The following is a 16,528-nucleotide window of genomic DNA, read 5'->3' as shown; positions in this document are numbered from 1 at the left end:
ACTCGGTTATAAAAATGAGGTCTCTTTCATTGAGCTAAACATACAATCGGGCAGTATTTATTGATAAGAGAGAAGTTCACCAATTGTGGTATCACAATCGACTGAATTGTTTGAAATAACGGGCAACCACTATACCACATAATGTGGTTTTTATGTCAAATGTTTATGGTATTATACTCTGGCCTTACAGTCGCCGAGCAATTTTCGCAATGTCATTTGTAATAATAATGGTCTCCAATACGTTTCTTTCAAAATACTAGTATCGACATCTGTTGGTTATGGTTCGCACAAAATTAACATTTGCTTAGCTAATTAAACCCGCTCCATCATCTGGCAACTTATGGGAACACAATTGACGTTGACAAATCATTTGTTTGTTCTCCAAAACAATATTTTCTTTCTCCTATTCTCTCAACTGGACTACAATATTTACCGGCTCTTGCTCCCCCTTCTGTCACCTTGTGACAAGGTCATGAATAAAAACAAACCCCCCACAAACTAAATTTAAAATAAAAGAGGTACATATTTATCCATATAGTCAATAGAGCCTCCCATAGATATTACAATACAGAAGTTTCAATTACAGTCCTTCTAGAGATTTTGTTTGAAGTAAGTAGAAAGAACAACCGAGGAAGGCAATCCACAGTGTGAGAGCAAAACACAGTTGCGCAAAAGGGAATTGAAATACTAAAAAGAACTGCTTAAAATGATAAAAATAGGGGTGTTAACGAGGGGGGCTCCTCAACGGATGAGAGCAGCAGTACCACCAGCAAAGCAGCATGCTATGAAAAATGTATTGTCGACTATAGTTAAGTACTCAACATCAGTCGCAAAAGAGTCGTTGTTGGGAAGACAACTCAAATTAGTTCATTCCTCATTTCAAATAAAGCGTTACAAGTAAGTGCCTAAACAGTTAATATTTTTTAGTGATCAGTGAAAAAAAAACAATAAAAACTAGTGGACATTTAAAGAGACATTTGGAAGAAATTCTTAATGTTGTTTATCGTTGAAATAATGCATATATAGTAATAACCACCGGTAAAGCAAAGTGATTTGTTGTAAAATGTAGGGAAGCAAGAAAATCCTTTTTTAAGTGAATTATTAGATAACTTTTTTATTTTTATATTTCCTCCAAAATAGTTTGAAATATGTGTAAAATATTTTTTTTTGCCAAACAAGCCTTAATTTAAATTAATTTAAATCATTTACTTATTTCCAAAAATGTGAATTCACCTATATGACCTCTAACAGCAACGTAGAGGTCATTCATACCATGCATATTCAATGCAGATACACACACACGTATACACAAGTTCTACTCTCTAATCATGGCGAAATTAATGGGGTGTTGGTCTAACAGAAGAGAAAACTCAATATATTCTAGAACATTACTTACCGGCTTTCTCTGATTCTAATCGGAGACACTTTTCATTTCTATATATTTATGGAGAATCCATATAGGAATCATTTTTTTAATACTTTTCTTTCCCACTAGAATTCTTTTATATTTGATTAATTTTGCAAAAAATCGAACTGGTTGTGGGGAGGAATATAACTAGTTGTTGTTTGGAAAAAGAAGAAGAAATTGCATCATAATAAAGAGCTGCCTGACGTATTCAAATGAAATTTAATCGATAAATGATCTAGTTCATACAGACCGGTATGTAATTAGCTAAATACTTGATACACATAAGAAATTCAAAATGAAGTCCGGTATGCACCGAAAATATTCTAATAGAGCATTAACCATAAAAAATACTTAGGTACATATGCCAATAAAGAAGTTTTTTCATATGATCCTTATAGGGGAAATATTTACAAAATCGATAACGCCGTCTTCAAAAAAAGTTCGCTAGAAAAAGAACAAAGATGCTATCCATAAGAAATGTCTAACTATTTTATTACCAACACTTTCGTTGAGACTATATTATCGCTTGTTTACATATATTCATATAAAGTCCGTTATGTACCTCTAATGGAAATATCGTTGGCGTGTCAATAATACAGTTTAGTCAAGTATTTCTTATGAGAGTAAAATGTAAACAATCGATAATACCATCTAACGGAATATTCGGTGGTAAAAATACCATTGCATTTCTTATTGGTAGCGGAAATTTCGTTGAAGGTTATCAGGATAAACTTATATTATGAACGACGCATATAGGGCTTTAAGGTACCAACCTCTTGGAAGTTCATACACTCATACAAAAAAGTCTGCTAAAAACAGCAGTCGATGTCTGCTATTATATTTTTGTACTTCAGGGCCTAATGAACAACAATTTTTAAAATTTTTAGGCTATAAAATTTTCCCCAAAGCATATTTAAGAACCAAAAGTAGTTTTTGGTATATTTTTGCTCTGTAATATACTTACAAGCTCCTAAATACGATCAGCAAACATTTTGTTTGCTGTTATGCCTCAATTCGATAAATATTCAGATTTTTGGTCAAATATTATAGATATTCATAAAATATTGTGTTAATTATGTTAGGATAGCTCCAAAGTTGACATTTTTATTCGTTTTAGCCAAAATAAAACATGGTTTAGTGTAATCGAGCTTAAAAATAGCAGGAAATGTTTGCTATTTCAGCAAACAGTGACTGCTGTTCCTTTTTCAGCAGACTTTCTGCTGTTTTAGCAGACTTTTCTGCTGTCCCTACTAACAAATTTCTTTGGGTGTAACACCCAAAATTGGTGTATTACATTAAAATATTACCGAATAAACCCCAATATCGGTTGTGCCTTCATAATAATTTTTTTCGGATGTAAAGCTCCAAACTGGGCTATTCCAACGAAGTTTTTGTTATCAATAAGAACTTTATAGCCATTTTTAGTAGCGAAAATTCAAGGCCCAGTCAGCAATTTTTTATATTTTACTTCCATAAAAATGACATGGAATAACTGGTAATGTAGCAGGCAAACAATGTTTTTGCAAGAGGTGCATATTGGGTCTTAAAGGATGACAACAAATATTAAGGATTTCGAAGGTGTATAACATATTGATAGGTATTTATTTTAATTATTCTTTGTTTAAATATTTCGCCATTTATTATGATGGTTTGGTTTATTTCCATCGATTTTTGCTAAGGTGCTTCACTTTTTTGTGATAACTATATGCCCTTAGACCTAATGAGGAATCAATTTGATGAGAGAAATAATAGCATCAAAATTTTGTATCAGTTTTACTACGTCAATAATCGTCATATATTGTGTAACTGACAGACAATAGAAAAACAGACGAATGCATTTCTTATCAGATGGATGTTTCTGGGCAGTAGTAAACCACTATTGTTTACAGACAATTTATGATAATCTTTAACAATTGATTTATATAGTATTGAATTACCTATAAAGATTATTGTAGCATTGCGTATGATTCCCATAAGTTAAATATGAAAAACTGTCTTATTGGCATGTAGCTCTTTCAAAAATTTCTGGGCTTAGTCCAAACGATATGTGCTATTAGGAATACATTTCGGTTGAAGTATTAGCTTTTTAGTTAGTGTATGGTCCAAGAGGCTTTATTTGGTTAAATAAATATTTCAATTTAAAACAAAACGCTAGAGGTACCATACTTAGCTGATTAAAAGCCCGAGTACAATATATTGTTGGAAGTACATTTAGGAGCTATAAAGTTTTGACCTAAGGCAATTTTGTTTCTGATTTTGCCCTAGTATTACACTATTTTGCCCTTCTGATAAAAGGACAGTATTATTCGAAAATTAGAACCAAAGTCGCCATAAGAGCTTTATATTATCGTGCTAAAAAAATAATAAATTTCGTTATTCGGTATACAATTATGAGGTAGTAAAGCCAAAAATCTCGCTCCCTTAATTAAAGGCAACAACCTCTGGTCTGTTAGTTTTTTCTTTTTATTCGTATTTTGACATTGCAAGGACAAACTCAGTGAAGGTGGTATAGTATCCATTCATTATTATTTATGTACAACATAATACTGCCTATGCGCAGTAATTTTTTCCGGCCTAAAGTCAATTAGTAACATATACAAACACATCCCAGTTTTTTGTCATTCATAAAGTCTCCTTCAACAGACCTTCGCAACAGCTGAGTTTACATAATCTAAGAAAGTTGTTCCAGTTGTATAGAGTTCCAAAGGTATTTTCTTGTCTTCGGTTAAAAGTCCATTATTTATCATAACTCATTTGTTGTTGCTGTTGTTTGCGATAAAATACATTTTTTGTTAATATTGTTGCTTTTCTTTTTTCAGCTGCACCATGCCTATCAAATCCATTCACGCTCGTCAAATCTTCGATTCCCGTGGTAATCCCACCGTTGAAGTTGATCTTACCACCGAATTGGGTCTTTTCCGTGCTGCTGTTCCATCTGGTGCCTCCACTGGTGTCCATGAAGCTTTGGAATTGCGTGACGATGACAAAAAGAACTATCACGGCAAGAGTGTCTTGAAGGCTGTCGGTCATGTCAACAGCACTTTGGGTCCCGAGCTCATCAAGGCTAACTTGGAAGTCACCGACCAAGAAGCCGTCGATAACTTTATGTTGAAATTGGACGGTACTGAGAATAAATCGAAATTCGGTGCCAATGCTATTTTGGGTATCTCTTTGGCCGTCTGCAAGGCTGGTGCCGCCAAAAAGGGTGTTCCATTGTACAAACACATTGCTGATTTGGCCGGCAACAAGGATATTATTTTGCCTGTTCCTGCTTTCAATGTCATCAATGGTGGCTCCCATGCTGGTAACAAATTGGCTATGCAAGAATTCATGATTTTGCCTACTGGTGCCACCAGCTTCACTGAAGCCATGAAAATCGGCTCTGAAGTCTACCACCACTTGAAGAAGGTCATCAAGGACAAATTCGGTTTGGATGCCACCGCCGTCGGTGATGAGGGTGGTTTCGCTCCCAACATTCAATCCAACAAGGAAGCCTTAAACCTCATTAGCGATGCTATTGCTTTGGGTGGTTATACCGGCAAGGTCGAAATTGGTATGGATGTGGCCGCCTCTGAATTCTTCAAGGATGGTGCCTATGACTTGGACTTCAAGAACCCCAACAGCGACAAGTCCCAATGGCTTGCACCCGCCAAATTGACTGAATTGTATCAGGAATTCATTAAGGGCTTCCCCATTGTTTCCATTGAAGATCCCTTCGATCAAGATCATTGGGATGCCTGGAGCAATATCACCGCCAACACCACCATCCAAATCGTTGGTGATGATTTGACTGTCACCAATCCTAAGCGTATCCAAACTGCCGTTGAAAAGAAGGCTTGCAACTGCTTGTTGTTGAAGGTCAATCAAATTGGTACCGTCACTGAATCCATTAAGGCCCATTTGTTGGCCAAACAAAATGGCTGGGGCACTATGGTCTCCCATCGCTCCGGTGAAACTGAGGATTCCTTCATTGCTGACTTAGTTGTTGGTTTGTCCACTGGTCAAATCAAAACTGGTGCCCCATGCCGCTCTGAACGTTTGGCTAAGTACAATCAAATTCTCCGCATCGAAGAAGAATTGGGAGCTGGTGCCAAATACGCTGGCAAATCTTTCAGAAAGCCTCAATAAATCATTGTTGTTTGTGAATAATTGATAAGTACATCTCATTGTTAACTCATGAAGCATTCAACATAAGAACATAATGCAATAATTCCAACAACTGCAGATAAACCCAAGTTGATCTTTGGTTTCGCGTAATGATAGACGACTGGCAATTTCTCCAATTTAACGCACAAAAATGAGAAAAACCGCCATTTGTCTGTTATTCATAGGTATTTATTGTTTTCAAAATTATCTAATATTTAATTATTGTTGAACTACTCGCCACAATATTTATTGTAATGTTACATATACATACATAAAACCTATATACAAGTATCTAGAATTATGCAAGAAAAAACGTTGTAGTTCATTGTGTTCACAAAGAGTTTAATACACAATTTATCATAATTTCATTGTACCTTCTTCGAAAAAAAAACCTTTAGATATATTTTGGGAAAACTAAACAAAGAAACAACAAAGACAAAATTGTTATTTTATAAAAATAGTATTTAAGTTATTATAATTGCTACAAAGTGATTATATTAAAAATAATAAAAAAAGAAAAAAACAAAACAAAACCATATACGAATATATGCATTATTTTACATTTCAGGCAATTTTGATGAGATTAAAAAAAAACTCAAGACTATGGATATGGAATATAGAAAATAATGTTATCCGGGATGTAATTTGTCGTTAGAAGCGACGTAAAAAGCATCTCCGGGTTTTGTCAAAATTTTATTTCTATAGATAATATTGTCAAAATTTTATTTCTATAGGAAATTTTGTCAAAATTTCATTTCTATGGAAAATTTTGTCAAAATTTCATTTCTATAGAAAATTTTGTCAAAATTTCATTTCTATAGAAAATTTTGTCAAAATTTTATTTCTATAGAAATTTTGTCAAAATTTTATTTCTATAGAAAACTTTGTAAAAATTTTATTTCTATAGAAAATTTTGTCAAAATTTTATTTCTATAGAAAATTTTGTCAAAATTTTATTTCTATAGAAAATTTTGTCAAAATTTTATTTCTATAGAAAATTTTGTCAAAATTTTATTTCTATAGAACATTTTGTCAAAATTTTATTTCTATAGAACATTTTGTCAAAATTTTATTTCTATAGAAAATGTTGTCAAAATTTTATTTCTATAGAAAATGTCAAAATTTTATTTCTATAGAAAATTTTGTCAAAATTTTGTTTCTATGGAAATTTTGTCAAAATTTTATTTCTATATAAAATTTTGTCAAAATTTTTATTTCTATAGAAAATTTTGTCAAAATGTTATTTCTATAGAACATTTTGCCAAAATTTTATTTTTGTAGAAAATTTTGTCAAAAATTTATTTCTATAGAAAATTTTGTCAAAATTTTATTTCTATAGAAAATTTTGTCAAAATTTTTATTTCTATAGAAAATTTTGTCAAAATTTTTATTTCTATAGAAAATTTTTTCAAAATTTTATTTCTATAGAAAATTTTTTCAAAATTTCATTTCTATAGAAAATTTTGTCAAAATTTTATTTCCATAGAAAATTTCTATAGAAAATTTTGTCAAAATTTTATTTCTATAGAAAATTTTGTCAAAATTTTATTTCCATAGAAAATTTTGTCAAAATTTCATTTCTATAGAAAATTTTGTCAAAATTTTATTTCTATAGAAAATTTTGTAAAAATTTTATTTCTATAGAAAACTTTGTAAAAATTTTATTTCTATAGAAAATTTTGTCAAAAATTTATTTCTATAGAAAATTTTGTCAAAATTTTATTTCTATAGAAAATTTTGTCAAAATTTTATTTCTATAGAAAATTTTTTAAAAATTTTATTTCTATAGAAAACTTTGTAAAAATTTTATTTCTATAGAAAATTTTGTCAAAATTTAATTTCTATAGAAAATTTGGTCAAAATTTTATTTCTTAGAAAATTTTGTCAAAATTTTATTTCTATAGAACATTTTGTCAAAATTTTATTTCTATAGACATTTTGTCAAAATTTCATTTCTATAGAAAATTTTGTCAAAATTTTATTTCCATAGAAAATTTTGTCAAAATTTCATTTCTATAGAAAATTTTGTCAAAATTTTATTTCTATAGAAAATTTTGTAGAAATTTTATTTCTATAGAAAACTTTGTTAAAATTTTATTTCTATAGAAAATTTTGTCAAAAATTTATTTCTATAGAAAATTTTGTCAAAATTTTATTTCTATAGACAATTTTGTCAAAATTTTATTTCCATAGAACATTTTGTCAAAATTTTATTTCTACAGAAAATTTTGTCAAAAATTTATTTCTATAGAAAATGTCAAAATTTTATTTCTATAGAAAATGTCAAAATTTTATTTCTATAGAAAATTTTGTCAAAATTGTATTTCTATAGAAAATTTTGCAAAATTTTATTTTTGTAGAAAATTTTGTCAAAATTTTATTTCTATGGAAATTTTGTCAAAATTTTTATTTCTATAGAAAATTTTGTCAAAATATTACTTCTATAGAAAATTTTTTCAAAATTTTATATCATAGAAGATTTTGTTAAAATTTTATTTCTGTAGAAAATTTTGTCAAAAATTTTTTTCTATAGAAAATGTTGTCAAAATTTTATTTCTATAGAAAATTTTGTCAAAATTTTATTTCTATAAATTTTTTTGTCAAAATGTTATTTCTACAGATTTTTTTCAAATTTTGTTTCTATAGAAAATTTTGCCAAAATTTTATTTCTATAGAACATTTTGTCAAAATTTTATTTCTGCAGAAAAATTGTGTCAAAATTTTATTTGTATAGAAAATTTTGTCAAAATTCTACAAATCTACCAAGCAGAAATTGGTAGATTTCGTTATAACGGTAGTATCGACTGCTCACTTATATTTTGCTTCGTAACTTTTACAGCGAAATGTTTGATGATTGTTTATTTTTTGCTCCCATAAGAAATAGAAACAACTGTCCTATTAGCACTAAAATAAATTTTAGCAAGATATTTTGTAAGAACGATGTTATAGATTGTGTACTACTCTATGAAACACATGTCAATAAGACCTTATGGTCATGGATATCATATGGGTAGCAAAATTTTCGCTTTAAGCCCGGTATGAATCTCAAGACGAAATTCTCAATACCCGTAAGAAATATATTGCTATATATTTGATAACGAAAATTCAGTGAGGAGTTATTATCGACTGTTTACATTTTATTTCCATCAGATTGGCATATTTGCAGGAGCTACATATTGTTTTAAAATACATAAAGCCTGGTATGTACTATTAGCTATTCATGCAACGCCGTTATCGACTGTTTATATTTTGCTGCCATAAGAACATACAAACTATTTTTCAGCATACAAATGAAACAGATAGCTATTTACCCTTATTAGTGAGTTTTGTTTAGTTGTTCATGTGAAGGCGAATGAGAAAAGTCTACTGACACCAAACAAATAAGCCTGGTGTGCACTTCTTGAAGAAATTTCTCTCGCATGCAAGTAATGCAATTTTGCCAGAGGTTTTTATAAACAATTTGGTGTATTTAAGAATCTCAAATATACATCTAAAACATGTTTGTATTGGGACATTTTGGCATTTTTTTAATATCCACCATTACTTTTAATTCCACCTGGAAATGGTATAAAAATAATCCCATTATTTTGTGATTTGTAGTTTTCAAATTGTGGAAATAAAAGCCATAGCTTGTGTTTCGATTTTCCACCAGATAAAATGCCCACATTAAGAGCACTTTAAATATTTTAAAATTTCTATTACAAATTGTTATCAAAGTAAAATATCAAATATTAAATTTCCATCTACCATATTAACAAACGGAGCATTAAAAATACATTTTGGTATTGTAGTATTTTTCCTATAACCAATGAGTGAGGTTGTTGTTTAAAAAAAGAGCTCATCATCGTTAAATAAAATTGACTTGTAAAAGTGAAAAATGTTTTTCGAAATGTTACAAGGTTTATTTGATATGATTATGGGAATGTTTGGAGGTAAATAAGAATATAAAATAGTATTACTCTTGCCGTTACTTAATTATTTGTAAGTGCAATTTTTTGTAAAATCCTGTGTTTTGCGTAGCAACACCAATCTACCGTGCTTTAGAAATATAGAATATGGTAAAACTGTGTTATTGACATGCGAAAAAAGGTCCTGATAATAGACTTTAGCTTGATGAGACTATCTTTCGCCATGATTAAGTGCTTAATTTTGCTATGCGTTCATGGTCTATGACCGAATTGTTTTAGTGTCAACTGTTTCATTTTGCCAAGTGATTTTCCGATAATAAGTCACATTTACTTTGATGCCAGGCTTTATGTTCATACCAAGACTTAAGTTGAAAGATTATTTCGAGTGGCTCAGTTAAGAAAAAACATTATTTTGGGAATTTCTTCCCTTTTACGGAATAGTTTCAGATTTTTCCCCATCGTCGTTAACCATTGATTGTAGTGTGCACGCGCCAAAACAATGTTATTGGTATCGGCTGGTCTATAAAAATGCGTGATAAACTGTATTATCGGCGTGTAAACGAAAGACGGATATGTACCTCCAACGAAATTTCACTGAGCATAAGAAAAGCACGGGTATTTTTTAACAAAAATTCCATGAATCGTTACTGCTACTGTTTATATTTTGTCTGCTTTGGCATTAAAAAAAAAATAATTCGCAACATTTCAGCTCAATACCAAAATTTTTTCTGTAGTGTTCTATAAGTAATGCCGTTCAAGTTTGGCTATAAAAAAGAAATTATTGGCCTAAACTAGAATCGGGCACCACTCATTTATAAGAGAGAAATTTTCTGTAATACCATAATGGACTGATTGTTTAATTTCTGTAGTAGACATTTAAAACTACACACAAAAAAAAATTTTTCTGATTCAATCACGAAATTAATTGATCCAATTAATTTTTTAATTGAAATGTCTTCAATCACGAAAATGATAGTATCAGTCACAGTTTTAATTGGGCATAGAAAAAATCCTTGATTAAAAAATTAATTGATGTCATTAGCAATTTTCAATTAATTTTTTAATTGATTCAATTAAAAATTTAATTGATGTTGAATGCAAACCCCAATTAATTTTTTATTTAAAAAGGTAACTATTTTCAACTACTTTCTGAATTGGCTTAGAGTTTTTATTTTAATTAAGAAATGTTCATCACTTTTTTAACTGACTTAGTCTTCTGAATTTGATTAAAAAGTTAATTCTATCAATTAATTTTTTAATTAAAAATTTTAAAATTTTCAATCATTAACTTAATTAACCTAATGTTTCTATCTTGATTAAAAAGTTAATTGTATCAATTAATTTATTAATTGAAAAACATTCAACTTCAATTAACTTTTTAATTGGAAATATTCTGGTGATATTTTTTTCTGTGTAGCACAGGATAGACATATGAAAAATCATAGAACATTAGATTTTGTTTATTTACATTTCATTATTATTCTCTGCCCTCTTTTATAGGTGGAGGTGATGGAGGTGACGATTCAGAAGAATCGTAATTACTATCTCATTACAAATACATACCGAATATATCCGACTGCAATTTAAATTTTACGCTCTAGTAGTTAATGATATGAGTAATCGATTGAAAACAACCATAGTAAATTCGACATTCAATATATTTTACTACAATGGATGAAGTTATAGAAATGTTCGTAAATTTTATGAATAATTTTTTACGAATTGTAAGTGGAATGACAGCAGGTGGAATGCCAAGTAAGTTTGTGAATATGCGATTTGGAATTCCTCTTATAAAGTATATTTTGTCTTTTAGCTTCGGGTGATGAACCGGATTCTGATGAAGTTGAAATTATATCCACCTAATAGGCTGTATTTGAATTATTTTCTTCTATCGTTTTTTTTTAGCAAAATATAAATATATTTATCTATGCCTTTTAATAATATATCATAGAATATATATTATTATTTATTGCTGTCGAAATAAAACAATAACTTAAGCCTTTTATGCACATAACTTACATCTATATGCTGATACAACAGTTTTTAGTGTGTTGCTCATTGAAATAACACGTGAATTTTGCCAATAGCACTCATCATAATTCATCTTATGCGCTTTACAAAATATCAGTTATTCCGGACGGAATGTCGGTGTTTGTAAAGAATCTTACAGTGTGTCGGATCGATACGACTTGTCGGCGATGACTAAATAATGGGTAAATGTGTTATCGATCCCATAAACATGCAGCAGTATCGATTATGCCTTCGGACTTAACTTATAATGTGCACAACATATCCCATATATGTTCGACACAAGCACTGTCGCCCGGAATAACTGATAGTGTGTAAAGCGCATTAGAAAAATGTTCATTTGTTGCCAATGTTGGCATTAAATGTCTACATTTTGCGTTCATATAGTATGAAGGAAAACTGCATTATCGATATGATCCCTTAAGAAGTACAGGTTTATTGGCATGCAATGATATGATTATTGGCATGCAACGTCCTGCTCAAAGCCCGAATTCCTTAAGGGGGGAATGTAAACGATCGGTAACATCGTCCAATCGACATTATAGCAAGAGAGATAAGTCCGGTATGTACCTCTAACGAAAGTTTTGTTTACATACAAATAACACAGGTTTGTCATGCATTTCTTATGGGAGCAAAATGTAAACAATCGATACCCTGCAAAAACTGGAGCACTATTTCAGCAGGTTTGTAAGGGAGAGAGGCAGTACCAACCGAATCAGCGCTGATTTTTGTGGGCGATGTCCCGATTTAGAGCAGATTCTGCATAGCGCTGATATAATTGCTCATTTTAATACAAATATTGTTGGCGTGAAGGAACTGCGTGAATTGCTTGCAATAAAGTAAACGAAGGACTACCCTGCCAACATTTTTTGCATTTGACGGCGCTTCTGATAATCCCCACCACGTCGAAAACAATCGTATACGTCATCCAAAACTCGTCGGAAAAGCGCCGTCACTATTGAGAAGTTTTACCACGCCAAGTTACTACAAAAAAGTATCACATGAGTGCAATTATTAGGTGCTTTTTTTTAATAAATTTAGAACGACGCCAATAAGAGCCCCTTCAAACAATCAGAAAAAGTGAATTTTAAGATAGTTGTAAAAGAATCATTGTGGTCAAGTAAAACACGATTGTTTAGATGTTTATTAATTTGAATAAACATTTATAAATTCTTATAAATATAACATTTATATCACTATCACAACACATTTAACATAATGTTTTCATTAATAATAGAATGATGTTGACTTACAAGTGGCAAGAATCTTATAAATTATTATTTTTGAGAGCAATTAAACCTAATTTTATGACAAAGATTCAGCGATTCTCTGTACCCTATTAATTAGTTTTCAAAGAAAATTATTTTAGCGTCAAAAGAAATCTTCGCTTATATGAAATTTCTTTCCTTGGAAATAAAGACGCTTCTTTCAGTGTACACAGAAAAAAATATCACCAACATTTTTCCAATTAAAGTTTTAATTAAAATTTTAAAAAAATATTCAATTAAAAAATTAATTGAAACGAAAATCAATCACAAAAATTAATTGTACCAATTAATTTTTTAATTAGAATAATTAATTTTTTTAATTGACTTTGGTGATTGATACTATAATTTCTGTGACTGTGATTGAAGTCAAAAATATTTTTTCAAAACTAAAATTTTTTCATGTATAGGGCATGAAATTTCTTTCCTTGGAAATAAAGACGCTTCTTTCAGTGTACACAGAAAAAAATATCACCAAAATTTTTTCAATTAAACTTTTAATTAAAATTTAAAAAAATATTCAATTAGAAATTTAATTGGTTCAACAAATTTTTTAATTGAAACGAAAATCTATCACAAAAATTAATTGTATCAATTAATTTTTAAATTAGAATAATTAATTTTTTAATTGACTTTGTAGATTGATACTATCATTTCTGTGACTGTGATTTAAGACAAAAATATTTTTTCAAAACTAAAATTTTTTCATGTCTAGGGCAGCAAATATTTCTCAAAATGTACATCTGATCAATAGCAGGTACAATACCATATTGATATCAACTAGGGCTGTCATTCGGGATCGATTTTTATAAATCCCGGGATTCGAGATTTCAACATACAGAATACCGGGATTTTTTGGGATCCCGAACATTTCGGGATTCTTAAAGTACATCGCCAAAAAATTGTTGTACATTAAACCAATTTAGTTTAATTCAATTTTTTGACAAAAAAAAAAACAGAACATAAGAGTAAATTAAAAAGTAATTTCAAATTGCTATCATACTTAACGAAAACTTATTCACACTAAACAATAAAAAAACTAAAAACAAAAAAATTATAAAAAAAATAAATTAAAATAAATTTAAAAGCAATTTCATATCGCTATCTTACTCAACCAAACATTTTAAAGATTTTGATTAGATTAGGTAAATTTTCGTACACTTGTGTTAATCCTTTTGTACCTCATCGTTTTAAGTAACTCCTCAAAAATATCAAGGCATGCTAATTTTTATCAGATAAACGCGATCTTGTCATACTGTCGACGGACCTTTTATCATTGCTTTTTATTTTATGTTGTACGAATTTCATTTAACATGAACTCATTGTTCAAAGAAGTATCTTATCGTTTACTTCGGTATTTGATGAAATTCTGTTTTTTTATAGTGTACCTCATGTATAATAAATTCTTACTCAAGGTGTACCATAAATGTTAATCAACTCAATTTGTCGGGTATGAAATCTAGGGGCCGTTTGCACTGAATGAAGAATCCAATTTTTTAATAAACAATCATAAGAAGCCACAAATTTAACAAATTGGAATTATTTTTCGGGATTCTGAAAAATCCCGGGATCCGGAACGGGATTTATCCCGGGTGACAGCCCTAATATCAACACATGAATCACCTAATGGTGATTAGTATATTAATGTACGCTACAAATTCTCCAAGCATTTACAATATTTTCGAAAACTTTTATCTGAATATCTTAATAAATATTATTAATGTTAATAAACACTATTAATATCTTAATAAACATTAAAACAGTATTTAAATTTGAAATAGTTTTCAAATAAACATTCAGTAGGAAGATTCTATCATATTGGAGAAAACAAGAGTGAGAAAATTTGTGAAAAATGTTTTTCGATTTACTACAAGGCTTATTGGATATGATTATGGGAATGTTGCCATTTGGTGGTAAGATTGAATATAAAGTTTTAGGCCAAGTATGCTCATCTAAAGATTTGTTTGTTACCCATAATAAATGCATTGCTGAATTCCGTCAATCGTTGTTATCGATTGTTTACGTTTTGGTTCCCTAATGCGCTTTACAGATTATCAGTTATTCCGGACGACAGTGCTCGTGTCGAACATATCCCATATATTGTGCGTATAATCGATACTGCTGCATGTTTATGAGATCGATAACACATTTACCGATTATTTAGTCATCGCCGACAAATCGTATCGATCCGACACACTGTAAGATTCTTTACAAACACCGACATTCCGTCCGGAATAACTGATAGTCTGTAAAGCGCATAAGAAATGTATGGCAAAGCTATATTATTGGTATGCAACAGGGATTTCCGTTAAAGGCGCATCCCGGCCGAAATTCCGTGGGGAATTATATACATTCACCTCTATGTTATTATATACTCGTTTAAACTGCCTTATCGATACATTATTTAAGTGGTTCAAAAATTTAATTTTATTTCTAAAGTTCAGCCTGCCGTTCTATTGCAATTTCCACTATCCATAAAAAGAGTATAGCTAAATTTTTGTTAACAAAAAATTTGGGAGACGTTACATTTTGCTTTCATGAGAAATACATCGTATAACGATATTATTGACATGTAAATGAATTTTTGGATTCAGGTGCATAGCCGACATATGCCAATTTGCATGTTAGTAAAACAGCCGATAATATCGTCTTTACAAAGCATTAAAGATAAAGAATTTTTCTGAGGAGTTTCCATCATTTTTTTATTTTTCAAATTGTTGTTTATATAGGTGGCGGTGGAGGTGATGAATCGGAGGAGTCATAATTATTATGTCATGATAAACACCGAATATACCAGACTCCAATTATAATATATACGCTTGAGTGGGTGAGTTATCCATTCCCATTAAGCACCCCACATTCTTTCAACCTTCAATCCAGTGAAATTACCAAAACTTGAATATAATGGATGAAATTATTGAAATGATCGTTAATTTTATGAACAATTTTTTACGAATTGTAAGCGGTATGACAGCGGGTAGAATGCCAAGTAAGTAAATTTCAGAGATTGTGTGGATTTCAGGTTAAGAATAATATATATGACTCTCAGAAATGTTTGCTGTCCAAACAATATTTAACTTCAGTTGTGTTTAATTTCTATTATGCCTTCCAGCTTCAGGTGATGAACCAGATTCCGATGAAGTTGAAATTATATCCACATGATGTCTGCCAATAAAACTACTTTCTATATTTAAAATTTACTGTGTGTAATAAATATTTATTAATTTGTTTTGCTGGTTTTATAATTCATTACATATATATGTATAAATTTATTCATAAAATATTTTAAAATGTGTATACTCGTATGAATGTATATATATTGTTTATTAATACATAAACAATTTTTTTGTTTTATTATCGTTATCATATAAATAAAAACATAACTTATGGATTTATATTACAGAAATACTAAAAAAATTCGTGAACATATTTTTTCTTTGAATTCCAAATCATTTAATATGTGGAAAGCATTTAGTTAAATTTAAAAATGTACTCAATTTTCGATTACTATTGATTGCAAATTAATTCTATCTTGATAGGATGCCTACTTAGAAGAGTTTATGTTTCTTCTTTAATTCTTGTTTTTTCCATGCGGGCAATTCGTCGAATTCATAGAAGGACATATTGAATAGAGAAACAAAATCATCATGGGTTAAATGGACCTGTAAATAAAAAAAATACGAGAGCGTGAATTAAATTACCAATTAAAATATTTTCTAAATTTACAATAATATTGTAGGAAAAATGGTAATTTTCTGTTCAAAAGAAATATA

At 29.8% G+C, this 16,528-nt stretch overlaps 2 protein-coding genes and 1 long non-coding RNA gene across 5 annotated transcripts in view; 2 read left to right on the top strand and 1 right to left on the bottom strand.

Moving 5' to 3' along the window:
• Positions 1–737: 737 nt before the first annotated feature.
• Positions 738–6,087, top strand: Eno (alpha-enolase). The gene is made up of 2 exons (XM_075297367.1): positions 738–897; positions 4,228–6,087. Exons 1-2 carry the CDS (start codon positions 749–751, stop codon positions 5,534–5,536), a joined length of 1,458 nt encoding a protein of 485 aa, XP_075153482.1. The 5' UTR covers positions 738–748; the 3' UTR covers positions 5,537–6,087.
• Positions 6,088–9,324: 3,237 nt separating this feature from the next.
• LOC142227050 (uncharacterized) lies at positions 9,325–11,480 on the top strand. The gene is made up of 3 exons (XR_012719788.1): positions 9,325–9,486; positions 10,963–11,217; positions 11,276–11,480. It is a non-coding gene; the product is annotated as an uncharacterized LOC142227050 (long non-coding RNA).
• A 4,471-nt stretch (positions 11,481–15,951) lies between these two features.
• The window catches only part of qua (villin like protein quail), a 67,549-nt gene continuing 66,972 nt past the window's right edge, over positions 15,952–16,528 (bottom strand). For all 3 annotated transcript variants that reach the window (XM_075297363.1, XM_075297364.1, XM_075297365.1), the window contains one exon: positions 15,952–16,417. In XM_075297363.1, coding sequence (XP_075153478.1) covers positions 16,304–16,417 — 114 coding nt within the window. In that variant the 3' untranslated portion in view covers positions 15,952–16,303. The remainder of the gene's footprint in view (positions 16,418–16,528) is intronic.

Source organism: Haematobia irritans, chromosome 2 (assembly GCF_050003625.1).
Source record: "Haematobia irritans isolate KBUSLIRL chromosome 2, ASM5000362v1, whole genome shotgun sequence".
Lineage (NCBI taxonomy): Eukaryota > Metazoa > Arthropoda > Insecta > Diptera > Muscidae > Haematobia > Haematobia irritans.
This window is presented reverse-complemented; position numbering and strand designations above follow the sequence as displayed.

Coding starts and splice junctions, on each gene's coding strand:
- Eno (XM_075297367.1), top strand. CDS start 749: ATGAGAGCAGCAGTACCACCAGCAAAGCAGCATGCTATGAAAAATGTA. Junction 898..4,227: donor TTTCAAATAAAGCGTTACAA/GTAAGTGCCTAA, acceptor TTCTTTTTTCAG/CTGCACCATGCCTATCAAAT.